The sequence below is a fragment of the Pogona vitticeps genome, chromosome 6, assembly GCF_051106095.1.
Source record: "Pogona vitticeps strain Pit_001003342236 chromosome 6, PviZW2.1, whole genome shotgun sequence".
Taxonomy (NCBI): Eukaryota; Metazoa; Chordata; class Lepidosauria; order Squamata; family Agamidae; genus Pogona; species Pogona vitticeps.
The window spans coordinates 20539081-20566193 of record NC_135788.1 but is presented as its reverse complement, the minus strand read 5'-3'; the positions used below and the strand labels follow the sequence as shown (position 1 = coordinate 20566193).

Here is a 27113-nt window from a genome sequence, read left to right as displayed (position 1 = left end):
TCTCTTCTCTGCTATTTGTAAGAGCTTCTCCATCTTTGACTGCAGAGAATATAATCAATCTGATTTTGGTATTGCCCATCTGGTGAGTCGCCTCTTGTGTGGTTGGAAAAGAGTGTTTATGATGACCAGCTTGTTCTCTTGAGAAAACTCTATTAGCCTTTGCCCTGCTTCGTTTTGAACTCCATGGCCAAACTTCCCTGTTCCTTTTATCTCTTGACTCCCTACTTGAGCATTCCAATCTTCTATAATGAGAAAAACATCTTTCTTTGGTGTCAGTTCTAGAAGGTGTTGTAAATCTTCATAGAATTGGTCAGTTTCAGCCTCTTCAGCATCGGTGGTTGGTGCATAAACTTGGATTACTGTGATGTTGAAAGGTCTGCCTTGGATTCATACTGAAATCATTCAACCTTTTTTGAGATTGTATCCCAGTACAGCTTTTCCCACTCTTTTGTTGCCGATGAGGGCTACTCCATTTCTTCTACAGGATCCTTCCCCACAATAGTAGATATGATAACCGTCTGAATTGAATTCGCCCATTCCCATCCATTTTAGTTCACTGATGCCCAGTATGTCAATGTTTATTCTTGCCATCTCCTGTTTGGCCACATCTGGCTTACCCAGGTTTATAGATCTTACATTCCAGGTTCCCATGCAGTATTTTTCTTTACAGCATCGGACTTTCCTTTCACTTCCAGGCACGTCCACAGCTGAGCGTCCTTTCGGCTTTGTTCCAACCACTTCATTAGCTCTGGAGCTACTTGTACTTGCCCTCCGCTCTTCCTCAGTAGCATGTTGGACGCCTTCCAACCCGAGGGGCTCATCTTCCAGCATCATATCTTTTAGCCTTTTGTTTCTGTCCATGAAATTTTCTTGGCAAGGATACTGGTGTGGCTTGCCAGTTCCTGCTCCAGGTGGATCGTGTTTAGTCAGAACACTATGACCTGTCCAACTTGGGTATCCCTGCACGGCATAGCCTATAGCTTCTCTGAATTACTCAAGCCCCTTTGCCATGACAAGGCAGCAATCCGTGAAGGGGAGAATAAGACTTAGCTAGCAGCTCTTATTTTTATTTAATGACATTTGCTTTCCCTGTTCTCCCTCCCCCTTTAAAGTTTGGAGGGTCAAGTTAATTATAATGCGCCCATTCTGTTGTAGTGCTTCTTGTTGATAGAACTGACTGGCAAGGCCCATTGGTCAACAAGCAACTACAAGTGGTCCTGAATGCCTCTAACAAACCATTCATTAATTCTCACTGATCTCAGAGTCGATAGAGCTTGTCCAGACTTCTGCTACCTCCTCCCATTCCTTCTCCTCTCTTGCCACCTTTCTACCCGGTAGAGCTATAGTCTTAAATTTAAATTCAACATAAGCGGGGAATTTAAGATTGCCAGCCTAATCACTTTTGCTTCTAATTTGATGCAAACCTCAAGGACAACTCCCAAAATCATTAGAGCAAAACGTAGGCTTAATTATGTGTTCATTATAAACCCCCTTGCTGCTAATCTCACTTCCTTCCAAAACAGTGCAATTTTTGCTGTGGAAAAAGTTTGTGATATGTTTCCCCATGTGTGGCAGTGAGTGGGAGAATTATAAACAGTGCAACCCGCCTGCCTTTGGCACTGTGCTTTTAATTTCCAGCAGAGGTTTGAAGTATTTTTTTAAGCACTGCCTTTGTCCACATCAGTTGCAAGGCATATTATTACTAATCTGCATGTGTTACCTTACAACTGAACCATTCGTGGGATGCTATTACAGTATCTGGCTGATTTCTAGCTGGATTGAATGCCTTTGTGATGCTGATAGAATGCAAACTCTGAAATCTAGCATTCAAGTCTTCTGCAAACTTTCCTTTCATGCAAGACTACTCTGTTTCTGTCAGCAGTGGTCATTAGTTGCATTCTCACTAAAGAAAATAAGTTAATGGGGAAAACTTTCTTGCTGTGCTAATTTCTGCTATCTCACAAACTGGCGTTATGATTCCAGAGCCTGGCATACAAAGGCAGATACAGTGTTCCTGGAATGTCAGACCAAATCATTTTTTTCACAGAACTTAAATGCAGTCGGTTTACCTGTGGCTTGTGCTCCCTGTGCCAAGCCACAAACCTCTTTATAAAGAGTTTAATGAGATAGTAAGCCTTGTTGCACACAGCAGGCCCAGTTTGCATGCTTCATTGTGTGTTAGCTTGCATACCAAGTGCCCCCCCCCCATTTTTTCAGATCCAGTAATACTATTTTTAGAGCTGTTTCTTGTTCAGGACACTTGTAACAGAACCTCCACTTCCCACAAAAAAAAAGTTTGTAGCACCTTCAGAAAAAAAAAACTTTATACTTTGTGGAATAGCAAGTGTTCTTGGGTTGACTGGGTTCATTGCCAATTTTGATTTGTCCTTATCTAGCTCCTCCTGCTTCTATATAACTTACCCCTTTTGGGCTAGTCTAAGATGTTTATCTGTCTGAGGCAAAGGACATAATGATCCCCTCATGCCATGTACAGAACACAGTGAGGCTGGCACTTAATATTTCTTAAGCACTGCCAATGACAAGATGGAAATTCTGCGGGTGGGTTCCCCTAGTGCAGCGATCCATAAGTTGCCGGATTGCTACTCTCCCCTCACCCCTGCAGCCAAACCTGAACAAGTGGCTGCAACCACAGTACTGGTGCCTGGACAGCCGGTGGGTCAGGATCTGGAGCAGCTGGTGCTGGCAGCGGATGCAGACTGGGGTCTTGAGGCACTTCCGTGCCCGGGATTCCCATTCCACGGCCAGTTCCGGTTCCGCGGCGGCAGCAGTGGCACACCATCCCCTGGTTTGTTTGTTTTTCGCAGTTTGGGCACACAAGCCCAAAAAGGTTCGCCACCACTGCCGCAGTGTCTGTGGTCTTGATGCTTCCCTCTCTTTTGGGGGGTACTCTTTCCGCAAAGTATGGGGTGCGCAGCTTGGGCATACCCTTGGACCCAGCACTGTCAATGGAATCTCAGATTGTGCCTGTGGTCCATTCTGCCTATTTCCATATAAGGCAGATTTCCCAGTTGACACAGGGCCCCTCACCACGCTGGTTCATGCACTGGCAGTCTCGATATTAGACTATTGTAATGCTCTCTATGCGGGGCTGCCCTTGGGGCTGTTACGGAGACTTCAGCAGGTCTAGAACTCAGTGGCCAGATTACTGAGTGGGGTAAGGAGACATCAGTGCATTTTCCCCACCCTAGCCGCCCTGCACTGGTTACCCATCAGTTTCCGTGCCATCTTCAAGGTGATGGTGTTAACTTGCAAGGCCCTAAATGGTTTAGGACCTTGATATCTGGCAGAATGCCTCCTTCTGACTAGTTCTGCCCATCCTGTAAGATCCTCTCAGGCCGGGCAGTCACTCCGCAACTCTGGACCAGTCTCCCACCCAAAATTAGCCTGGCCCCTTCACTGGAAACCTTCAAAAGATTTTTAATAACATGGTTATTTACACAGGCCTTCCCGGTCTTTCTCCTGCCAAACTAGCAGTTCGAAAGCATGTAAAAATGCAAGTAGATAAATAGGTACCACCTTGGTGGGAAGGTAAACGGCGTTCCGTGTCTAGTCGCGCTGGCCACGTGACCACGGAAACTGTCTTCCGACAAACGCTGCCTCTGCGTCTTGGAAACGGGGATGAGCACCGCCCCCTAGAGTCGGACATGACTGGACTAAATGTCAAGGGAAAACTTTACCTCCCAGACTTTAAAACACCCTGATACAGTACTGCTTTTAATAACTATACACTCAACAGCCGTGCCTTTATTACTTTAATGTATTTTATTTTAGTTACTTTCACATTTTGTTTTATGTTGTTGTTGATTATTTCTGTTTTATTGCTTTGTATTACTGCATTTGTAAACTGCTTAGAGTGGCCTTGGTAGCCATATAGGTGGTATAAAAATAAAATTGAATGAATGAATGAATGAATGAATGAATGAATGAATGAATGAATGAATGAATGAATGAATGAATGAATGAATGAATGTGATTGAGGGGCCCCGCCGTATCTGAAAGCAGCAGACTAATTTGTGGGGCAGCTTAGACAAAATCCACTACTTTGTCATGTAAGGGAGATAAATAGCCAGGATACTCCAGAGGAAAAAGACTAGTGGGCTTCTGCTGCTGCCTACACTAGCATCTACCACCTAGAATGACTACATAATTCTACCTAACAGTAGGGCCAGCCCTGGTAGTGGCACATGCAACAGAATGCTGTAGAGCGATTCCTATCACTCTGTTCCATCCCTCAACAGGCAGTCAGCATGACCATACAGCATGTTCATCCCTCGCTGAACTTGGGGATGGTCTCCCCTCATTAGGATTTATTGCATTTCCTCAAACTTTAAGATTCTCTCAAACCTGTGGACGTTTCCTCTTTTTTTTTTTTTTGCTTGTGTGCTGTTATTTTGAGTATTTAAGGAACTAACATGAACAACCTCAAGATCAAAAGCCAAAGAAATGATGGTCTCTCTCATCTATGCAGGTTTATGCTATTTCTGTGTGTATTGACAATGAAGGAAAGAACTATAAACAGGTAAACCTGTGTGCAGTTGACACTGTGTTTGTAGTGTTTCTAGTATGGTCTCAATCTATGTTTTCTAAAAAAAAAGTCTGCAAAGCCCCTTCAAGACTACATTAGAAGATAACCAACATGGCCTCAAGAGTAAACTAGATGTATATTGTGTATTTCTAGAAGAAGCGCTCCTTCAGGTGATGAGAGAAATCTGATTGTCGTAGCATATGTTTCTCTCATCTGTGTATCCTGCATTTAGCACACCTTGCTTCAGCCCTGTAATCTGACTGGTCGTTGGGAAATAAACCCTGTTTTCATAGTTTATTTCCATGTTTGTTAAGACTTGTACCTGTGAGAAAAACATGTTGTTTAGGAGAAACTGTGCCAGTCACTTGAGATTATAGATTTTCCTTGATCTGTAGTCTGACCCTCAGTTTTGAATAAACTGTCACAAAATGTAAACGGATATAGAAGAAAATGTGGAAGGGGAATATTGGTTTATCCTTGCTACTGTCATCTTGAAGATTTCAAAGTGTTTGATTCTAAAATGACATCTGAATCCTATACCTAAATCCCATTTGTGCATATACATGTGAAGACATGTTAGCTAATAAAAGTAAAGGTAAAGGTAAAGGTTCCCCTTGACAATTTTTGTACAGTCGTGTTCGACTCTAGGGGGCGGTGCTCATTCCCATTTCCAAGCCATAGAGCCAGCGTTTGTCCAAAGACAATCTTCCGTGGTCACATGGCCAGTGCGACTTAGACACAGAACGCTGTTACCTTCCCACCGAGGTGGTACCTCTTTATCTACTCACATTTGCATGCTTTCGAACTGCTGGGTTGGCAGGAGCTGGGACAAGCGATGGGCGCTCACTCCGTCGCATGGATTCGATCTTATGACTGCTTGGTCTTCTGACCCTGCAGCACAGGCTTCTGCGGTTTAGCTCGCAGCGCCACCACGTCCCATGTTAGCTAATAAGTAAACAAATATTCTTTTGAAATATATTTTTGCAAGCTTCGTGCATTGAGATTGCTTTCTTCCCCTAATGGAAATTTGTTGTATAGACATGACAGTAGAACAAAGATAATACATGGACAGCACATGAAGTCTAGCCTGTATGTAGCAGCAGCAGCAGTAGTAAAATTGCATGAAGTACAGGGCTGTAGCGAGAGGGAAGCAAGAAGAGCTTTGCCGCCGGGCACCAAAAATTAAGAGGGCACTAGAGGTTTGCACTAAGTTTTAGGAAAGAAAACTGCCACATATCTTTGAAGACCAGGCTTCCCCACCTTACTGGTTTTTTGGGCTACCACCCTGGGAATCAACCAGTCAATAATTCTGAATGTGGTGATCGAGCAAACCTGGAAGGCAAAAGGGTGAAGTCTGCTGTATATCATCCAAGGAGACTTCCGAGCTTCCGATTGAAATGTTTATCTCTGTATGTGATAAGGAAGTTAAATTGTTCATGCCTTGACTGATTTTTTGTTTCAATTATAGTTGTTTTATTTATAAGAACATGTTTTGAGACCTATTTTTGGGAGAACGATTAGATATTAATTGAATAAATGAAAAAGTAGACAAAATGAAAAAAATACATAATCTAGCACTCGAGTAACGGTGGAACTGTTACTGGCATGCTTATGGTATAATCTGGCAAAGGAGCTGCATTATTTCCCCCCACCCACCCACCCCATATAACAGCCTTGTCTTTAACTTTCTTTATCAAATGCCAGACTCCTTTTGGAACTGTATAGTTTCAAAAACTGCTTGTGGGAAAAATGTCTTCTAAGGGTTTTTTTTTTTAATTACTGGGTGAGTGCAAGGCTAACCAGTTTACCTCTTTGACTCCCTGCCATGATTGGGGTTTATGCTTTATTCAGTGATTTACTGAACAGTCACCTGTCCCAGGCAAAGCTTCCATAGACAGGATATGGGCATGACAGTGGCAAGTCTACCTTCTGCAGGAAGACATTGTCTTTTAGTCTTGCATATTTCTCTCATAGTCTATTTCAAATGCAAAAAAAATGTGTGTGTGCAATGTAGAAATGTGGCATTATGTGTATGGATAGGTTTTAGGGGATGTATATTTGTATGCAGGTACATATTATTTTCAGATGAATAAATACAATATTTATTAGTATAAGAGCATGGGCTAATTTTCTGCTTGATGACACTATTATTTTATTTTTTTATTTATTAAATTTACGTATATCCTGTCCATCTAGACCAAAGTCTATTCTTGGCGGCTAAAACTTCATACATGATGCTCAGTGTACTAACAGGAACTTCATTCTCCCAGTGTAGATTCTTACATTTTTCAAAATGATGTGAGGAAGAACTCTTCCCAAAACAGTTCAGTGAAGACTGAACATGCTCTATCTATGGCCATGGAATGCTGCCTCTCTCTGTGTATGTATGTTGTTGAGAGGGAATAGAACGATGTATCTTAGAAAAGGGCATGTGTGGTCTGTTGCTCTAAAAAGGAATAACTAATCAATATTTAAAAAACGATGTTTGGATGTCTGCTTTATTTCAATACTTAAAGCCTTGGATTTTTCTTATGTCCTTATCAAACAGGTGCACTTTATGAAATAATTCAGAGCATCCCTCAAGTGGAAGAGAATGTGCGTGTGAACTATTACAAATACAACCACAGATGGAAGCGGCATTCAGAGTCCCTCAAGTCGGTGGACACCAACAGGGCCAGCGTGGGGCAGGAATCCTCAGACCCTGGAGGCTTCACAGACCTGCTGCTTGATGACACACATGATAATACCACACAGATCGAGGTAGAGAGCTATTCTGTTCATTTTGATGACTTGTGACTACTGTACTGTACAGAAGCATATATATTGGGGCTGAAAGTAATATATATATATATATGACATGGGAAGATCAATTCAGTAGATGTAGGAGTGTGTCTGTAAGGACCTGTCTGAATCCAAAAATCATCCTCAGAAGCTCTGTTTTTTGGTCTGCCTTTGTAGTTGCTGCTGCTATTTATATTTTTAATATAATATACGGACACAAAATGTCACAGTGCCCCATATCCCTCTGACAACAGTTCTAGTAATGGCCAAGAGAGCAGTTGTGCTGGTACTCAGAAGTAAGGTCAACAAATGGCACTGAGTGTACACACACACAAACACACCCCAGTACAAATTCTGCAATTGCTTTTACCTGACTTTTAGAACTCTTGTCTTGAGACATTTCACATGGAGGCTGAAAGCAGTGTCTCCAAGTCAATTCTTTAAAAAAAACTAAGCAATTTTTAGGAGAGAAGTTTGTCTCATGCTTGACCTCCCCCCTCCCCCAAAGAACAATTTTATGTCTACAAGGAGGAACAAAAATACAAATTTGCTGCTCTTGCCTGATCCAAATCACAGTAATTTGAGAAGAACAGGTTTTAGCTTTGTCCGTATGCTGACAAATACAGATATTTACAGCTTTAAATTACTGGCCTGTCAAATATGGAAGAGAATGGTTTTGTCCTTCAGCCTCCATCTTGCGTATCTCTCCCAAAAAATTACTAGCTTCCATGGGGCCTCCTGAGGAGAGAAGTAGGGTATAAATATTTTAAAGAAATAAATAGATACTAATGATGGCACTATTTAGAAGCTTAAATAAACACTCATGCAAATGTGTGGAAACGTTGCTCCTTCCTAAGTATGTTAATTAACATAGCTGGAGACCAGTTTTTAGAATCCTTCTTGTTTCTTTGTCAATTTTAAAAAGAAATGTAATCATATCTCTGACATACAGCTGCTTTCTCCTTTCTTTTTGGCCATGGTGCTCTAGAACAGTGATAAACTCACTGCCTTTCTTTTCTCCTAACTGGGAAAACTTGGTAATGATTTTGTCCTTCAGCCTCCATCTTGTCTCTGTCCCACCCACCCCCCAAAAAAACAAGCTACAGAGGTTATTCTTATACCCATTTTCCATGCAGGTGACTAAGGATGACAGTTCCCCAGTTTCTTCAGTGTCTCATTTTCTGAGATGACATTTGAATGCAGTTCTCCTAGGGTCATTCCAGAGTGATTCTTTCAATGTTTCTTAGATGAAAGAAACAATGTTTAGTTGGTGGTAATACCTTGTGATGGAGATAATATATCCTGTTCCCTGTCACCCATATCAAAGAAGAAGAATCCAACCACAATACTTTATTTTCTTATCAGTTTTCCCACTTTTGTGAAGCCAGCATTCATAGTCTATTGAATTAAGATACTAACTTGATTTATGCCACAAGGAGTAGTTGATTAAATATTATACTGAAACTGATTGGTGATGCAGAGACGTTATTTTAATTTGATTTCTTAATATAGTCACTTAGATGTAGGTTACGCTACTCTAGTTTCTGATTGTTTGGTGTAAAGGTAAAGGTAAAGGTTCCCCTTGATATTTTAGTCAGTCGTGTTCGACTCTAGGGGGCGGTGCTCATCCCCGTTTCCAAGCCGTGGAGCCAGCGTTTGTCCGAAGACAGTTTCCGTTGTCACGTGGCCAGCGCGACTTAGATTCGGAATGCTGTTTACCTTCCCATCGAGATGGTACCTATTTATCTACTCACATTTACATGCTTTCGAACTGCTAGGTTGGCGAGGAGCTAGGACAAAGCAACGGGAGCTCACTCCGTTGCGTGGATTTGATCTTACGACTGCTGGTCCTCTGACCCTGCAGCACACAAAGGCTTCTGCGGTTTAGCCCGCAGCGCCACCACGTCCCTGATTGTTTGGTGTAGGGAAGGAAATAACATGGAAGGAAATCACAGCTATATGTATTTGCACCTAAACTTTTCATGACTCATCTGCAGAAAACGTAGTGTGTCTTGCTTCTCATTATCATGTTTCCTAAAATGTATTAAAAGCTGGAATAATATAATAGAAAGATATAATTGGTACTCTGCTGGTCACCAAGGGACTGACAAATTGGTGTGTGTGGCAGAAACCTAAGCGGACATGTTTTCTGAAATCTGCTTCAATCAGGTTCTCCAAGTAAGGTGTAGAAAAATACCAGCTACATTGCTTTTTTTTATTTGATTAAGGTATTTATGCCACATTTTATATTCTGCCCCATGTCCCCACAGGGCAGGGTGCATGCAAATAGAACTATATTAAACAATTTAAAACAAAGAGTGATTGAGCAAGTTAAAACATTGTGTAGAAATCTACAGCCCAGCAGTCAAAACAAAGCTGTGCTCACTGGGCCCCCTAGTACTTAGAGCCAAGGTCTAACTTGGTGCTGAAATTCTGTACCAAGCAGCACCTGTGTTGTGTTTGACACGCTGCTCAACTGACTGATAAATATTGCCATAAGTGCATGAGAGGAGTCCCGTTAAATGAAAAAACTAAGGCCTGTCTTATATCCAGCATGTGCTTCCTGCAATGGCCAACCAAAGGCAATACAGCATATGAAGCAGCACCCTCCCTCTCTTGTTCCTTAGGAATCGAGATACAGCCTCATTACTTCTGACACTGAAGAGAAGGATAATAGCCATTGTAATATCTAGCTGTAATTTGCTTTCCCTGCTGTGAATTTGCTTAAAGTAATCTAATTTGGTTGTCATTGTGACATTTTGTGCTATGTGGAGAATAGCTTCCTTTTATCTCTCCCGATCACCTATTGTTTGATCATGTTCTAATACTATTAAATTCCCCCATTGTGTTAAGAATATACAGGAGGAAATTCAATTTTGTTTTAAAGTTTTCACCATAGTGTCATTTGTTAGCACAGGCAGGAATTGGAGTGGATGGTTCTTGATACTGAAGATATATTGAGATAGAGGACTGTTCTTTGATACTTGCAGTTGTCCTTCAAATAGAAGACTGTCCCCTGCAAAGTAGACATAGAACCACTGGAAGTGTCCCTGAGCCATAAGGTTGTATAATAATATTGTGATTCAGAAGATTTGTACGCAATCCAGCTTTCTTCAGCCACAGTTTTGTTTCTAATGCTTGGCTGCAGACTAAAAGAACTCCACATTTGAATGGTTTGTTGTGGTTCATCCTTCATGCGTTAGAAATTCCATCGCAGACAACCGCTGTTCATAATAACAAGCATTTCTCCAGCAAATTTAAACTGATGAGGCAGTCTGCAAAAACAAATTCATTTAGATGCACTTCCCATGTCTTGTAATTTCTACGTGTAAGATGATCTCATATTTATAGTTATTGATGTTCCTATGAAGTAAGATGCACTAAGATGAGATATTTCTCTCAAGTGGAAATGCAAAATACCTGGATACCAAGTGACGACTGACTCAAATTCTCAGTATGTTTCCTTATTTCCTTATCATGTTTCCTTGTGATTTTCTTTTCTTACTGTAATCAAAACTTCTAAATTAACAGGGCAAATTTCATATACTTCGACTTAATGAAATGTGATCTTTTATTTGTTTATCGTTTTTTCTTGGAGACACAGTTATAAGTACTTCCATTGCAACTTATATTTAATGAAATGTGAAAGTTATTCTGTTTAATTATTTGTTTATTATAGTTTCTTGGAGACACAAATGTACTTCATTGCAGTTACTGCTGAATAGCAGCCCATAGTGATTTCTTATTGCCGAGCTGATATGGGTAATTCAGAGTGTTGGGTAAATTGGCTTCTCGTATGATTTTTTTAATACATAGAAAAATTGTTTGTGAATCAAACTTTTATCCATAGCAACTCCACCTTAGGACAACTTAGTGTTCCACTGAAACTTTAAAACTATATACTAAAATACTGTATATAGATCTTCTATAAATCTTCTCCCAGTATTTAAAAATGGATTGCATGGTGGCACGGATAGGCACTTGGGAAACCTCTTCTTACACATATCATATACCTTGAAAACCCTATTCAAGTCGCCATAAGTCAAATGTGACTTGACAGCATGTAACAGATTAACAGCCCCTAGTCACTAAGACATGCACCAAAAAGATCAGTTTCCAGTGAATGAGAAAGAAAGTCAAATTCCCAGAAGCATACTGTAGTTCAATTGACTGAATATGTCTGGAGAGAATTAATGCAATGAAAGTGAAGAATCTTGTTTATTTACTTACTGAAAAATCTCCATCATACCCATTGTGGGGTGAAAGTAAAGTATTGATTAAAAAAATTAGGGAGGCAGGGGGTTTTCTGAGGCACCCAAACATCATACCCCCAGAGATTATTCTAGTGCTTATTCACTGCCTGAATTCCTCAACAAACGAAACCAGATTGTTGTTCTGACATAGTTTAGGAAAAATGCAGTCAAATAACATATCACTGTTGCAGATATGTCCATAATAGTGACAAGGTTGCTTGTCTGGATATTCTACCTCTGTAAGAACCACTGTGTTAACAAGCTAGTCATTAAATTGTCAAGACTTAGAAGATCCTTACTGAGCCATTAAGCTAACTAGCCAAACGTAGGTTAGTCAAAATGCAAAAACAGACAGTACCTTTATAGACCACTAAAAATCATCACGCAATAAACCAAGCTTTTGTGGATTAAACACCACTTCATCAGGATTGTATCAGTGTGGAGAATTTAAAGTCCAAAACTTTAAAGTCCGAAAGGACATGACAAGATGCTTTTTTGCCAGGAAGGTTGCTCTTAAGTCCAGCAGTCTTGACCTTCTTGGTAATTTGCCAGGTTTTTCTCTCCTCGGTGCAGGTAAGGAGTCTGGTCGCTGTTTTATAGTTGCAATTTAAGCACCAGCATGTGCGTACACACATCTCCTCATTTGGCTAATCAGTATTTCTCAACCTGACCTTCCTCACAAGGATGTCAGGAAGATAAAGCAGGGAAGAAGAAAGCCATATTTGCTAACTTCTGCTCATCAGAAGAAAAATGGAATAAAATGATTTTCAGTGTGGGTTGAATCTCTCATTCTACCCCATCACTGCAGAAGATTACCGTACATTTCAGATGCTTTAAAGCAGTGGTTCCCAACCTTGGATAACCCAGGTATTGGACTGCAATTCCCAGAAGCCTTCATTACTAGCTGTGGTGGGTGGGGGTTTGGGGAGTTACAGTCCAGGAACACCTGGATTATCCAAAGCTGGAAACCACTGCTTTAAAATATATGATTTATACAGACAAATAAAAACTGTTTCTAAATTACAGCATAACTGATTTTAAAATCTGTCAGAATGGGTTTCCATTTCAATGTATATAGAATGTTGGAGTGCATTATTTTATTTAGCTATGTATTTTAATTGTATTTTCCTCTCTCAAATTAGAATTTACTTTCTGCCTCAAAATACAAAAGGCATTTCTTTTGTTTCTTTAATTTTAAGAATGGTATTGAAACATTTAGGAAGTGTAACAATCAGAGGATAGCGAAGACTCAGTCTTCATGTAAGTCCAAGACATGCAGGTTGGGTCAGTTTATATTATAAAGCTGAATTCCTCAAGCATCTTTACATGTTAAGTTTACTTCCAAATACAGTGGGGTCTTGACTTGAGAACTTAATCCGTATTGGAAGGCGGTTCTCAGGTCAAAAAGTTCTCAGGTCAAATCTGCATTTTCCATAGGAATGCATTGAGAACCATTTGATCCGTATCTGCTCTTTTCCGTCCATAGAAACTAATGGGAAGCTGCTATTCTGCCTTCTGCCACTAGAGGGGGATATTTTGTTTCTTTTTTTCTTAGGTCAAGAAAGGTTCAGGGAAGGCAGGGAAAATACAGTCCAGGCAGTACCAGGCAGTCCGAAGACTGTCTCCCAATCCACTCTCTAAACGCTGGGAGGAGTGAGGAAGCAGACAGGCACCCTTTTCACTGGCCAACAGTTAACTGAAAGTTCAAATTTTGCACTTTCCCTGCCTCCCACGTGTTTTTTTTCAGTTCTTAACTCAAATCTAAGTATGTAAGTCAAGTCAATATTTTCCTATGAGAGTGGTTCTTAAGTCAAAATGTTCTTAACTCATGCCGTTCTTAAGTCAAGACCCCACTGTATTTTAATCAAATCTCCCTCCAGAAGTAACTAACCATTAAGTATCAATAAAATGAGCATCTTGAGTAAATGTAGAATGCCTCCCACCGTCTTCTACAAATATACCCATACTCATATATCAGGAACAGATATTATAGGCAGGAAGCATAACATCTTGGCAATTAAGCCCTGGCACTTTTCATTTTAGAAATTAAGCATTGGAAGGAGCAGACAGCAATCAGTGCAGAGGAAAAACATCTCCTTCCTGCCTTAAAACCTTTGAGTTAATTGCATATAAAGGCAGTATCTAGTCCCATCCCTTCTTCCCCTCTCAAAATTCCAGGCAGCTCAGATTGCATTCACAGTTCCGTTCACACCCAGCAATGACTCAGTTGCAGGGTAACCGGAGATTAAAAAGTTTGTGTGGGAGACAAATAATATGTCCTAACTTTGACAAACAAGGCTGCGTTTGGAAAAATAAAAGATGCAAGCTCAAGAACAAGAATGTATTTATAGAATGAAATACTGTAGTTTAGATATCACTATAGCTATAGATACAGATATTAATATAGACAGACTGAAAACAGACAAGCATTAGAAGCCTATCTGGATATTTCCTGCATGTATGTGGAGGTAAATGGATGGAAAGATTTAGTCTGTGCACCAAGATGTTGTCACAGACCTAGCAGCACCATGGACCTTCGCAGTGACTTTCTAACTGTATTTGGCTGGATGTGGTTACAGAGCTTCCATGATCAGCAATACTTATGAGATACATAGTCCATATCTACATTCAATTCAGTGTGGATCCTATGCCCTTTGCAGACCCGTAAGGTCTATTATACTATGTTCAAGGGATCTGCAGATGGCTTTGTTGGACTGAATGTGCTTACAGAGTTCTCGTGATCAGGAACCTTGTTTTGACTAAAGACTTACATGAGTGCCCATGTCCCTATCACCATTTTTGTCTGCTCTTGTTTGAAAAGCAATTGGCTTATTCGTATGTTTCCTCCAAGCATATACTGTGCAGAAAGAAGACCAGGATTGTATCTACTGCTCCACCTTTGCCTCTGCATATTGAGAGGTAATATAAATATCTCTCTCGTCTCTTTTTCTCCCCAAAAGGGAACCATGTATGGCTGATTGAAGGACAGTATCTTCCTATAACCTTCCCACATTTTAAGAGCTGAGGGGGAATTATCTCTTGACCCCACTGCCATAATGGTGAGGACTTCAGAGGGTATTTTCTGTGGAACATCCTTCTATAAGAAATTAGGTTGATCCCATTAGTCCTTTCACTGGCAAGGAGAGAGTATTCCATTCAGGCAGATCATCATCATCATCATCAATAACAACAACAAGAACAAGAAAAAGAACGACGACGACGATAATAATAATAATAAATTTGTTGATATGTATCAATATCTGAAGGGCCACATGTTTTCAAGCCTTCTTCTCTGTCCCCAGTGTGTGTGGCACCTTAAGAGTTCAATGGGCAAAAGGCAATCACTCCGCACCCAATCCTGTTTAGTGTTTAAACTCTGAGATAGATTAGATTAGGGTATAAGAGATGACACAAACCATGGGTTAAGGGGCCTTGCCTTTTCCCTGTTGAGCTCTTGTCCCATTAGTCTAAACTAGAAATAATTAAAGCATGGGTCACTATAGCTGAATCCACTGTCCCCGGAAAGGGGAGTAGATGGTGTGCCAGCTGAAGCTGGGCAAAGGCAACTCTAGCCACAGTAGCCAGTTTCTTCTCCAAGTATGATGCAGTGTTGCCCTGATTTGTGGATATAATCCTTCAGAGGATTGGAAATGAAGCCTTCTTAACAGGTTATACACCAGTCCAGGATTGACTAGCCTACTGACCAACAGAACCTTAGGTTTATTTTTTGGGGGCTCGTCCATTTGTTTTTCTGATATCTGATCTCATTCTGGGTCCTGAGAACAGAGTAAGACTTCTGCTGCCTCTTGTGACAGCAGGAAAGAAGAGACAGAGCTGAATGTCATCAGCCTAATGATGAGATCCAGTTCCAAAATTCCAGGTGACCTCCCACAGTGAAAGCAAGATGAAGGACAAAGTCAATTGCACACCAACATCCTTTGTGAGCAATGGATTAGAGGTTGCCACAAGGGTCCCTATTCCCCTCACAGATCATCTCCTTGTTCCACAGATCAGGCAGGTTTCAAAAGAATCACCTTCTCTAGTGGCCGGATAATTCCACAGGACATTCAGTAGTCCTCTGGAAACCATTAGTAGTTGAGGGCTTTTTTTTGTGGGCCATCATCTGTGGAGAGCCACATAAAATCTAAACCCTGGGGTAAGTAGCTTTGGCAAGTCCAATTTTCTCTTTGTGGGACACTCAGGGAGACATATGCATACACAGAGAAAAAGAGAGAGGGAGAGAGAGAGAGAACATGAGAACTGGAATGGAAATAGCTACTGTAGAGATCTATGACCAGCACGTATTAAGCGGTCCAGAGACCCTTTCACCTCTTTAAAGGTGGAGACTCCCAGAAATGACAATTCACACATAGAAGACTAAGGAAGGAGAGGGGGCAGGGTCGCAAAGTTGTGAGGCACACATAACTACCTGGCCATTCATTGCCCAGCCTTGTTCTAGAGGAATAATAATAATATTAATAGCTCATGTGGCTTGTGCTGTGTTTTCTTGGGAAATGACTTGCAAAGAGTGCTCTATTAAGTATCCTACGTTCATAAATGGAGTTCTTGATGTGGTAGTAAATGGGAGCATTATCTGTGGACAGAGCATTTCCATGTAGAAGCTTATTGTTCCGTAATTAAATGGTAGTGGAAATGGAATCTACTCCTGAGCATAATATGTTGCTGCTATGAATAAAATTTCAACATAAATGGTTAGAACATTTGATAATTGACGGCAAAGATTTTTTTTCCTGTTATTCCTAGAAGACTGCAAAAACAAATTTGTTCCTTTTTTTCCTCCTTAGAAAATTATTCCGTTATTGCTGAGGAGTCCCAGGTGCTGTACTAAATTGTTTTCATTCAAGCTTTTCAAGAGTTTATTCCAGAAAATTACCTTGCCATTAAATAGAGAATACAATTTATTCCATGCATAATCAAATCTGCTATGTTCAAGCATTGAGAAGGGTGTATTTATTGGAGGAGGGGGTGGGTTTTATTCTCCTTAGTGCAGAGTTAAAAGACAAACTAAGGACTTTTGAAAGCACATTGGTTTTTCAGATGGTAATCGTGGGCAAATATAAATCACAGCTCTTTCTAGTATGCCCTCCATTTTCCTTCTTTCTTTCACAGCATTTTTTTTTTTAGTAAGAAAGATCAGAAAGTGAAATTTTAACCATTGGTCCATCATACTTTGTTCAAACCCAAGAAGCTTGGCATTTGGAGCTGGAACTAAAATACATCTGTGACAATACTTAATTTACATCATTTTACAGTCCAGCTGATTTTCTTTTACCCGGTGATGTCATGTATATCGAGGAGGCCAATGGACTAATACATCACTGTCTTGTTTTCTTCTACATTATTTTTTTTCCCTATTGAATTTATTCATTAAGCTAGTATTGGCAAATATGCTTCGTAGGAGGTCTGGTTTAGCTTGTCTGATTTTATTAGAGCAGTCTTTGCCAAGGATTAATACGACAAAAAGCGCTTATAAGGACTTATTTGTAATAATTGTCACAAATATTTTATTTATGAAAAATGATGGGGGGGGGGTTGAGATTATCTAGGGAGTATTTGCCCAATAAAGCTTAATGCACACTGTTAGGTTTTGCAACACATAAGGATCAGTGTCTGCCTATTACCTACTGAGCCATGTTCCTGGCTGTGTTGTTGATATAAATCCCTAGATGCTTTGAAACCAAGATACCTAGCAGATTGACTTCCCTGCACATGCTTATTAAGGCCCTGAGATCAACAGAGGCTTCACTGGATCTTCCAAAAGCAACAGAATGGTGTTAGCTGACATACATAATACGGGCAATTTTCCAAGATATTTCTCCCTTAGGACAAGATCTTGAGGACCTTTTGAGCCAGGCATCCAAGAAGCAACTGGCTCTGTGCAGAGTCAGCCTCTGACAGTGGAAGGAACTACAGTGGTGCCTCGCTAGATGATTGCCTCGTGGGACGAAAAACCCGCAAGACGATTGTTTTTTGCGATCACTATGGTGCCTCGCAAGACCTTTTTTCTATGACCATGCTTCGCAAGACTTTTTTTTTTTTAGACGGACGCTTCACAATACTTTTTTTTTTTTTTGAGACCGATGCATAGGGAACCTCGCAAGATGATTTTTTCACAAGACGACGATTTTCACAGAATGAATTAAAATTGCCTTGTGAGGCACCACTGTATAGCTGCCTCCAGTTCTCACTTCTAGGGCAGGTGGTGTGTGTGTGTGTGTGTGTGTGTGTGTGTGTGTGTGTGTGTGTGTGTGTGTGTGTGTGTGTGTGTGTGTGTGTGTCACTGCCGTATCTTCCTCCTGTTGTTGGGTCGGTAGGTAAGGGGTGCCTCCTTCCTTGTGGCTGGGAGAACTGGGATGACACTACTGTGTAATGCTCTCTTTTGGGCAGGCTGACAGTGCTTCCTTCTCATTCTGGTCAGTGACACTGCATGTGCGACTATCACAGTGTCTTTCTCAGGTGGGGGACCTCTGAGCACAGGTAAACACTACTACAATCATACTGTCCCCTCCATTGTCTTCAGGAATAGGAAGGAGATGGGATCTATCTCAATCAGGGTGTATTTTCTCAGTTAACACCAGTAGTCTGCATGTATCTAAAGTACATGTAGACCCTCTCCAAAAAAAGATCTACATTGTTTTTAGTTCAGAGAATAGATATGGTTTCCTAAATTGGATTAATGTTGCTGTGATTGGTTTGACTGGTAAATTACAAGAACTGTAACCTCTAGAGACTGCTACATTAGGCTTGGTGCTACCATGAGTGAATTATGTGGTCTCTTCAAGATAATAAACAGAGATGTGGCTAAAAGCCCAGTTTAAAGGGGTGAGAATGCAGAAAATGGGAGTCTGAAATGTATGCTTGTCACAGCTAAATGGAATTTGTTAAATGATGCAAGCTGTTTGAGAAGTGCCTCTTGTCAGCTAATATAGTTCATGTGTTGTGCAGTTGGATGATAATGTAAACTCTGATTCTGGGGACTTTTTCAAATCTGGCATACAATGCTGCTTTTCCTGTACAATATATGCATTTATTTTGAAAGGGTCATGAACAGTATCTTCTATTTATGAGCAGTGATTTAGGCATTGCTGTGTCACAAGACTAGTACACTTAAGACCACTTTGCAGATTACATTTTTACTGTCTGTGATGTTTATTACATTTATGCCCTGCCCTGCCTGCCCTAGTAAATATGAATAATGATTGGTCAGTGATGACAGTAAAGCTAAAGGGCAGTATTTATTGGAAGTGTCTGACAATTTTTGAGATGCATCTATAAATGTCATAAGGGACTGTATCACAATTCTTGCATTTGACGTTTACACTCTGGCCATGCAAAAAAAGCAGAGGCAGACAAGTCAGCCATCAAATAAAATCCAAAATCTGTATTGAATCTGTAGTTTTATTAAGCCAAAAGGGGCGGGGGGAATGGGTCCAAACTTTGGAGATGTCCCCAGATGTCTTCATCCAGAAAGATGCTGCCAAAATTGGGCGAAATGTTTACCTTGCCATTTAAAAAGTTGACGATGTGAGTAGGATTAACATTTTTCATTGTCCAAAACACAAACCAGGAATTTTGGTAAATGTTTTGGAATTTCCTATTGGCTTCCTGTCAATGTAAGAATTGTTTGTAGAAATGCATCCTTGCTATCCTCCTCACACTCAAAAACTGATTGCTTTTTGAGTGTTTAATTTTGGATGTTAGAGAAAGCTCTGTAAACCACATCACTGCTGTTTCTACCTCCTCCTCCTCCCTCTTCTTTAACACTGAAAAAAATGAATTAGCTTGGGGAATGAGAAGGGAAAGAAGAGGAAGCCTTTCTTTAAAATAGGCACAGCACCATCATTTTCTGCTGGAGACTGGACCTTAACTACAGTTCCCAGGAACTGTGTTAGGAAAAGATGTTCTTCTAATTAGCTGCCACCAAGGAGATGGTCCAGGAAGAATTATGGAATGTGTTCTGCAGTTTGTAGTTCTTCTTGAACTGCTTTGGTGATTTGCACATCTCTATTCATGGATTATATCTCCTTTGGAGATAAAGTGGGAGGAACAACTGAAAATAAATGGAACTTTCCAGTGGTCTTGATTTTAACTGGATACATCACTCCATTATGACATTTCAGTCTCAATTCTGTCATTTGCTACACAGCTTGTGGTGCCCACAAAGTTAAAAACTACCTAGTGTCTGATACTACTATGTCCTGGTCATAATCCTTAGATGCACTGCGAAGTATGTGATTTCTATGTATTCGTGAAGACTTTCAGGGCCAGGATCTAATGGTTGTTGTGGGTTTTTTGGGCTCTTTGGCCATGTTCCGAAGGTTGTTCTTCCTAACATTTTGCCAGTCTCTGTGGCCGGCATCTTCAGAGGACAGCACTCTGTGCTCTGGTGTAGTTGGCTTGGGAGTGGAGTTTTTATGGCTGTGAGATGGGCTTTCGTCTTTTTCTGTAGATAGGTGATTGGTGTGTCTTGTTGTGGGTGTATTGTTGTGATAAGAAGGAGAGATTATCTGTCACTGTGGTTGATGGGTGTCTTTAGCTGGTCTTTTGTGTGTAGTGATCCCTTGTCCTTATGGCTGGGTAGAGTTCATTGACCTTTTGCACACTGTATTTTTGAGAGCGGGGAGCCACGTTTTGTTGAGTTTCAAACTTCCCTTTTTTTGTTGAAGTTCTGCTGGTGCTTGTGGATTCCAATGGCTTCCCTGTGCAGTCTGATGTAATGATTGCTGATGTTGTCCAGTATTTTGGTATTTTGAAATAGAATTTCATGTCCAGTTTGTTTTAGGGCATGTTCAGCTACTGCAGATTTTTCTGGTTGTTTTAGTCTGCAGTGTCTCTCATGTTCTTTGATTCTGGTGTGGATGCTTCATTTTGTGGTTTGTGCTGGACACCTTTAACTTTTTTTAGTACTCTCTACACACAAAATTTCACATCTTCACACCATCCAGGTGAACACTGACATGACCTTAGATTGTGCTAGATCTAGGTTTCTGAATGAGTAGATTCTGAACCAGAACAGTAATTGTTCCAAGCATTGTCACTATACATAGTTTTTGCTATGGGGAGAACTAACGGCCATTAGCCTAAATTTAGCAAGTAACTATAACAGAGACTGGTGTTCCATGAAGAAAGCATCGGCTGTATCACTTTGAAAAAGTTCAGCTTGAATAAAACATCATCCCCACAGATGAAAAATTGGGAGTTTGTCCAATCCACAGCCATGTGTATTCTCAGAAAGCAGCACCACTTTTTCTCCACAAGCCCTGATAAGACTCAGACACCTTCTTTTAACCATTCAAGAAATTCAGTTCATAGGAGTAATTTTGAAAGCAACATTTTCTGCACTGGCCTGATATAAAGCCCTTGATCAATGGAAAGGACTGTCACTTCCAATAATCAGCATTTCTGCAAATGCCTTTCATCCTGCTGGAGAGATTAATGACTGACTGATCATTTGTCCAGTCAGATGAGACATCTGGCTGTGTGTTTCTTAAGTCCACCTCTGTTTCTAATTTATTGCCAGGTATTAGCAACAAGTGAGGAACAGGAGACTAAGGTGTACCTATGATGCCTTAGCTTTTAAAGGACTACCTTTGTTTCACTAAATAGCTTTCTGTTGCATATTCAGGTCAAGTTCTAAACTTCTGTTTTGGCTTTTTTAGACTTCAGAATACAGCTGAGGACCCTTATTTGTGTGGTATTAGGTTAAGAACCAAATCTCATTTATCAGAAGATTCCTTTTGTGTCGGTGTAGAAAGCAGCACAGTATTTATCTTAATTAGGCTCAGGCTTGGAAACCCAGATTAGTGCTGCTTTTCTTTTAAGAAGTGTCATGGGGCACTTTAATTACTGTCTGTGCTTTTATGTCCAGTCTGCAAGATATCAAGCAATGCAGAAACAGAATATAAGGCTTGTGAACTGGATTAGTCTCTAAATTTTAAAAAAGGAGAGAGAAAACAGTTGACTACACAGCTTCCACTTAACACTTGTTTCATTCTACAGGGACCACCCCCATTTAGTTTTGTTTTTTTGAGGCTGTATATGAGCCAATTAAGGACACTGCTTAATTTTGAAGGGCCAGATTATCCCAGGTCTGCATTCTGTCCATAATGAAGTCACTGTGGGTGGCTTTTCCCATGGGCTCCGGTCCCAAGCTGTGTTCTTTGTTACAAACTTCCAAGATGTGGTTTGATGTCTCAAACCACAGACTGGATCTCTGATAGAAAACTACACAATCCCACATTGGCACACGTAGACACCACCTCACATCAGAAAACAATGCAAGAAAATACCTGCTTCATTATGTGTGCTGAGGACTCATATTGATTTCTAATTATTTCACGTGTTGTCAGACAAGTGGTGGTCTTCTGCAATATACAGTGGTGCCCCACATGATGACAATAATCCGTTCCAGGAAAATCGCTGTACAGCGAAATCATCGTTATGCAAAAAAAAAATCCCCATTGGAATGCATTGAAAACCGGTTAATGCGTTCCACGGGGGAAATACCTCATCGTCCAGCGAAGATCGCCCATAGAGAACCGCTGATCAGCTGTTTAAAATCCCTATCTTGTGAAGCTTCTGTCCAGAAATCACCTATTTTGCAAAGGGAAGCCAGCCATTTTGCGAAGGGAAGCCATTTTGCGGAGCGGGAAAAATTGTCATTTAGTGAACTAACGGTTCGCGAAGCAAGGACCTAATCATCATAAAGCAGATTTTCCCCATAGGAACCATCGTTTTGCGATCGCTATAGCGATCACAAAAAAGTAATCGTACTGCGGTTTCATCATACTGTGGGGTTGTCGTATTGCAGGGCACCACTATATATAAGTAGATGTTTATAACATTTGCCCCTAAATGTCAATAAATGCTGTTTCTAGTTCTTTTGTTCACCTGGCTTTTCTGTACTGCATCCCAGAGTGAAAAATTATATTCTTACTAGAAAGAGATCAGTCCTTTCACTTAGTTGTATTTATTTCGTACAGTTCCATTCTCCTGCAAAAAAGTTATTTAAAATAGCAGGAGTAGCACAACTCTGATGCATGGGACTGATATAACTCAATTCTTGGGCAGCTCAGGAAATTTAACAGACATAAGGAACTAAGCACTTAGTGAATATGCAGCCTATGGATACAGTGAGGTATCATGTTCCTTTCTCCTTTGGGTTATATCTTTGGAAAAGGAAGTGCAGAACTAGGTCATACTTGTTATTGTTACATTTATACCCCACCTTTCCACTAAAAGATGGAGCTCTTAGTGGCTTACAAAGTTATAAATAAAGTTACAAAAGAATGAAGACAGATAAACCAACATTTAGCTAAAACTGTAATAAAAAAATATGAACCTATCTCACTGTTAAACCATAAAAATCAGCACAGTATTAAAAAAATATTTTAAATATTAACGTTACAAAGGATGCAGATTAGAAACAGCACTGACTTTAGATAGCATCAAATGCCTGTCTAAAAAGATACTCAATAGGAGTGTTCATATTTCTGGGTAATTTCGATTCTAAAAATGGCAACAAATGTAGGCAAACTGATACCAGCTAGTAGGAAACTGAACATGGAAACCAGATTTTGTAGCTTTTCATTTCAAAGAATTAATCGGCTCTGCTGTGTTGCTGGTGTATTTTGACAGCAACCATTTTTCATTTTAGTTGACTGCAAACATTTTCAGTAGAAAAAAAATACTGCTATCTACACAGAAAATGACTTCCCTGTAATTAATATTTCCAAGACTTTGAGGAGGGGCTGCGCGTGTGTGTTTTACCAGCTGGGAAGGAAAATATTGCTCAGCTCTATGTTTTCATCCCAAGAAACATTCCTGAGTGGTGGTGTATCTGGTCCTGTTAATAATGTTAAATCTGACAGTATTATTAATATACTTTACCCCTGTCTCCTGAATTTGGTTGACCTCTAATAAAATATTTCCCTCAGTATTACAGCAGTGTGACATTCAGCTTTATACATATTGTGAGTTGTTTAAAAAGAAAAAAAGCATTAAACTTAATCAGGATCTTGTTTGTTTATTATATATGAATATATCCATGGCTGACGAGTCCCACCTAGCCGGCCTGCTCTCTAATAGTGCAGAAGTATGATCCAACCCGGCTTGGGAGGTGGTGGCGCTGTGGGCTAAACTGCAGAAGCCTGTGCTGTAGGGTCAGAAGACCAAGCAGTCGTAAGATCGAATCCACGCGATGGAGTGAGCGCCCGTCGCTTGTCCCAGCTCCTGCCAACCTAGCAGTTCGAACCATGCAAATGCAAGAAGACAAATAGGGAACACCTCAGTGGGAAGGTAACAGCGTTCCGTGTCTAAAATCGCGCTGGCCATGTGACCACGGAAGATTGTCTTCGGACAAAAACGCTGGCTCTATGGCTTGGAAACGGGGATGAGCACCGCCCCCTAGAGTCAAATACAACTGGACAAAAATTGTCAAGGGAAACCTTTACCTTTATGATCCGACCCATAAAACTTTCCTGCCTCCCAGGTGTATGTAATTCCAATTGGCTTTCAACAGCGTGCAGTCCTGGGGACACCTTCATTTAAAGTACAAAGCCCCCCCTAGGCCCCACCCCCAGGCCATGCGGTGAAAGAGACCAAAAGAAAGTCCAGCAAAAAAGAAAAGAAAAGAAACTCCTCAGCAAAATGTCAATGCAAGCATACCTGGCCTTGATGCCTTTAAAACACCCGCATATGCACAAACACAAAATTAACAAAAGCACAGAGAAACCACATGGAATAGACTAGGAGGAAGGAGGAGGTCCATGGCAACAAGCTTGGCAGACATGGCAATCTCCATAGTGGGGATTTGTGCACCATAGAAACATATTTTAGCAATCCAAATTCTGATTTTATATTAGCTTTTTTTTAAAGAAAATAAACTTCAAGAAGCACCATGATGAACATTTTCAATTAACTGTGTGCATCTAACAATGGATATTAGATAAGGAGTCCTGGACATAGTAAAGCTGTCAAAGTTGTTTACAGATTTCACCTCTAATATAGAGCAGATGCTTAGTGCTTCCCCCCCTTCCAATAGATGTTTGTCTCTTTCTCTTGGTGCTGCAAATAATTCAACTCTCTGTGATGAGGATGCTTTCTAGGGTTCTTGTTGAATAAGCCAGGAACACCTGATACAGGGGCATAAAGCATCACAATTCTTTTGTATCTTCCTTCTCTTCTTGTAACTGAAGCTTCTCATTGACCCTAAAACGTACAGTGTGCCAGATGTAACTAACATACAGTACATAGAACTGGGTAAAGAGGAACTATAATTAGGCATGAGACTTCCAGATTTGTCTCACTCCTCTTCCTGGAATTCCCCCAGCCATAATTCAAGTAGCTGCAGCCAAAACATCCAAGTCCTCAAATGAATTTCAGAGTACACATCTGTGCCTTAGCAAATATCTTTCTGCCTGAAGAAGAGGAAAAAAGGAGAGAGTGGCTAAACTTCATGAAAGTTGCAAGGAATTAGGGGATTAGTAGTTATTGAATTTTTTAAGTGGTATCCCCATACAGAGCCTAGTGAGCAGAGAGACTACCTGTTCCTTAATTTCTTGCAGGTGAGTCATATCTGTATGACAAATATTTAGATGCAGATTTGGTCAGGAGGTATTCACACCCTTGTTAAGGGTGTCACTCAGGAAGTGCTGGTGAATTTCCCTACAAGTTCTTCACTCAGATATTGCCACCTTTAATTCAGTGGCTCAGCACAGGAGGCAGCTGTCCACAAATTCCAACATCATGACATTTGCACAGTGATACATGTTTTGATAGTGGGGGAAAGGGGATAGAATTGTGGATGTGTTGTTTATGTTCAACATGTAAGAGAAGATACAGTAGTTGCCTTAAGCACCATTGCCAGGATCTGGCAACTTGTAGTTATGTACATATTAGGTCCCAGCTCCCATTAGCCTGAGACAGCATGTCTAATGGTCAGGAGTAATGGAAACTTTAGCAATATGTGGAGGGTTTCAAGATCCCTTGTCCTGGTCTGATGGAAGTTAACTGAAATGGGAGGTTGATATAAAACTACTTATTCTACAATGCTAACCTATTCCTTTTCTCTGTTTCTGAATTTTGCTGGCAAACAAATATAGTTGGATGTCAGTTGACCTCCTTTCTCAGGGTGGGCAATTTGTGGCCTGTCATATTACCTGAGACATGTTAAGGGATAGAATGGCTGCTGCATTAAGGATGCTACTCAGTGATCTTTTGTATGCAAGCAACGTCTTGCTTGGATCCAAATATCCTCCCCCGTACACAGTGGTTTTGAGCAAAATCCCACCCAGTATTGATTGATTTTAATAGTTTAATGTATTTCCACACTTATGGCTGCAGTGCTAAGAGTTGCTCATTTTTTTAGCAGGCTAAACCTAATTGGGTAGGGAGACAGAGCTAGATAACACAATTACTGCCTCCTTTCCTAACAATATGCCAGCAAGTTTGGAAAACTCAGCAGTGACCAGAGGACTGGAAAAGATCAGTCTACATCCCAATCCCAAAGAAGGGCAGTGCCAAATAATGCTCCAACTACTGCACAATTCCACTCATTTCACACGCTAGCAAGGTTATGCTCAAAATCCTACAAGGTAGGCTTCAGCAGTATGTGGACCGAGAACTCCCAGAAGTACAAGCTGGATTTCGAAGGGGCAGAGGAACTAGAGACCAAATTGCTAACATGCGCTGGATTATGGAAAAAGACAGAGAGTTCCAGAAAAAAATCTTCTGCTTCATTGACTGCGCAAAAGCCTTCGACTGTGTGGACCACAACAAACTCTGGCAAGTCCTTAAAGAAATGGAAGTGCCTGACCACCTTATCTATCTATTGAGAAATCTATATGTGGGACGGGAAGCAAGAGTTAGAACTGGATGTGGAACAACTGATTGGTTCAAAATTGTTTACAGAATACATCATGTGAAAGTCCGGACTGGATGAATCACAAGCCAGAATTGCCAGAATATCACCAACCTCAGATATGGAGATGATCCCACTCTGATGGCAAAAAGTGAGGAGGAATTAAAGAACCTCATAATGAGGGTGAAAGAGGAGAGCGCAAAAATGGTCTGAAGCTCATGGCCACCAGACCCATTACCTCCTGGCAAATAGAAGGGGAAGATATGGAGGCAGTGACAGACTTAACTTTCTTGGGCTCCATGATCACTACAGATGGTGACAGCAGCCCCGAAATTAAAAGACACCTGCTTCTTGGGAGGAAAGTGATGACAAACCTAGACAGCATCTTAAAAAGCAGAGACATCACCTTGCTGACAAAGGTCTGCATAGTCAAAGCTATGGTTTTTCCAGTAGTGATGTATGGAAGTGAGAGCTGGCCCATAAAGAAGGCTGACCGTCAAAGAATTGATGCTTTTGAATTGTGGTGCTGGAGGCAGTGGAAAACAGGAGGGCCTGGCGTGCTCTGGTCCATGGGGTTGCGAAGAGTTGGACATGACTTAACGACGAAACAACAAATTCCTAACAAAGCAATAGATTGTTCCTTTCAGCTAGC

General features: G+C 40.7%; 1 protein-coding gene across 1 annotated transcript in view; it reads left to right on the top strand.

The window, feature by feature from the left end:
- The window catches only part of PLXDC2 (plexin domain containing 2), a 262609-nt gene that overhangs the window by 121268 nt on the left and 114228 nt on the right, over positions 1 to 27113 (top strand). Inside the window, exon 2 of the mRNA XM_020801961.3 lies at positions 7095 to 7306. Coding sequence (XP_020657620.2) covers positions 7095 to 7306 — 212 coding nt within the window. The remainder of the gene's footprint in view (positions 1 to 7094; positions 7307 to 27113) is intronic.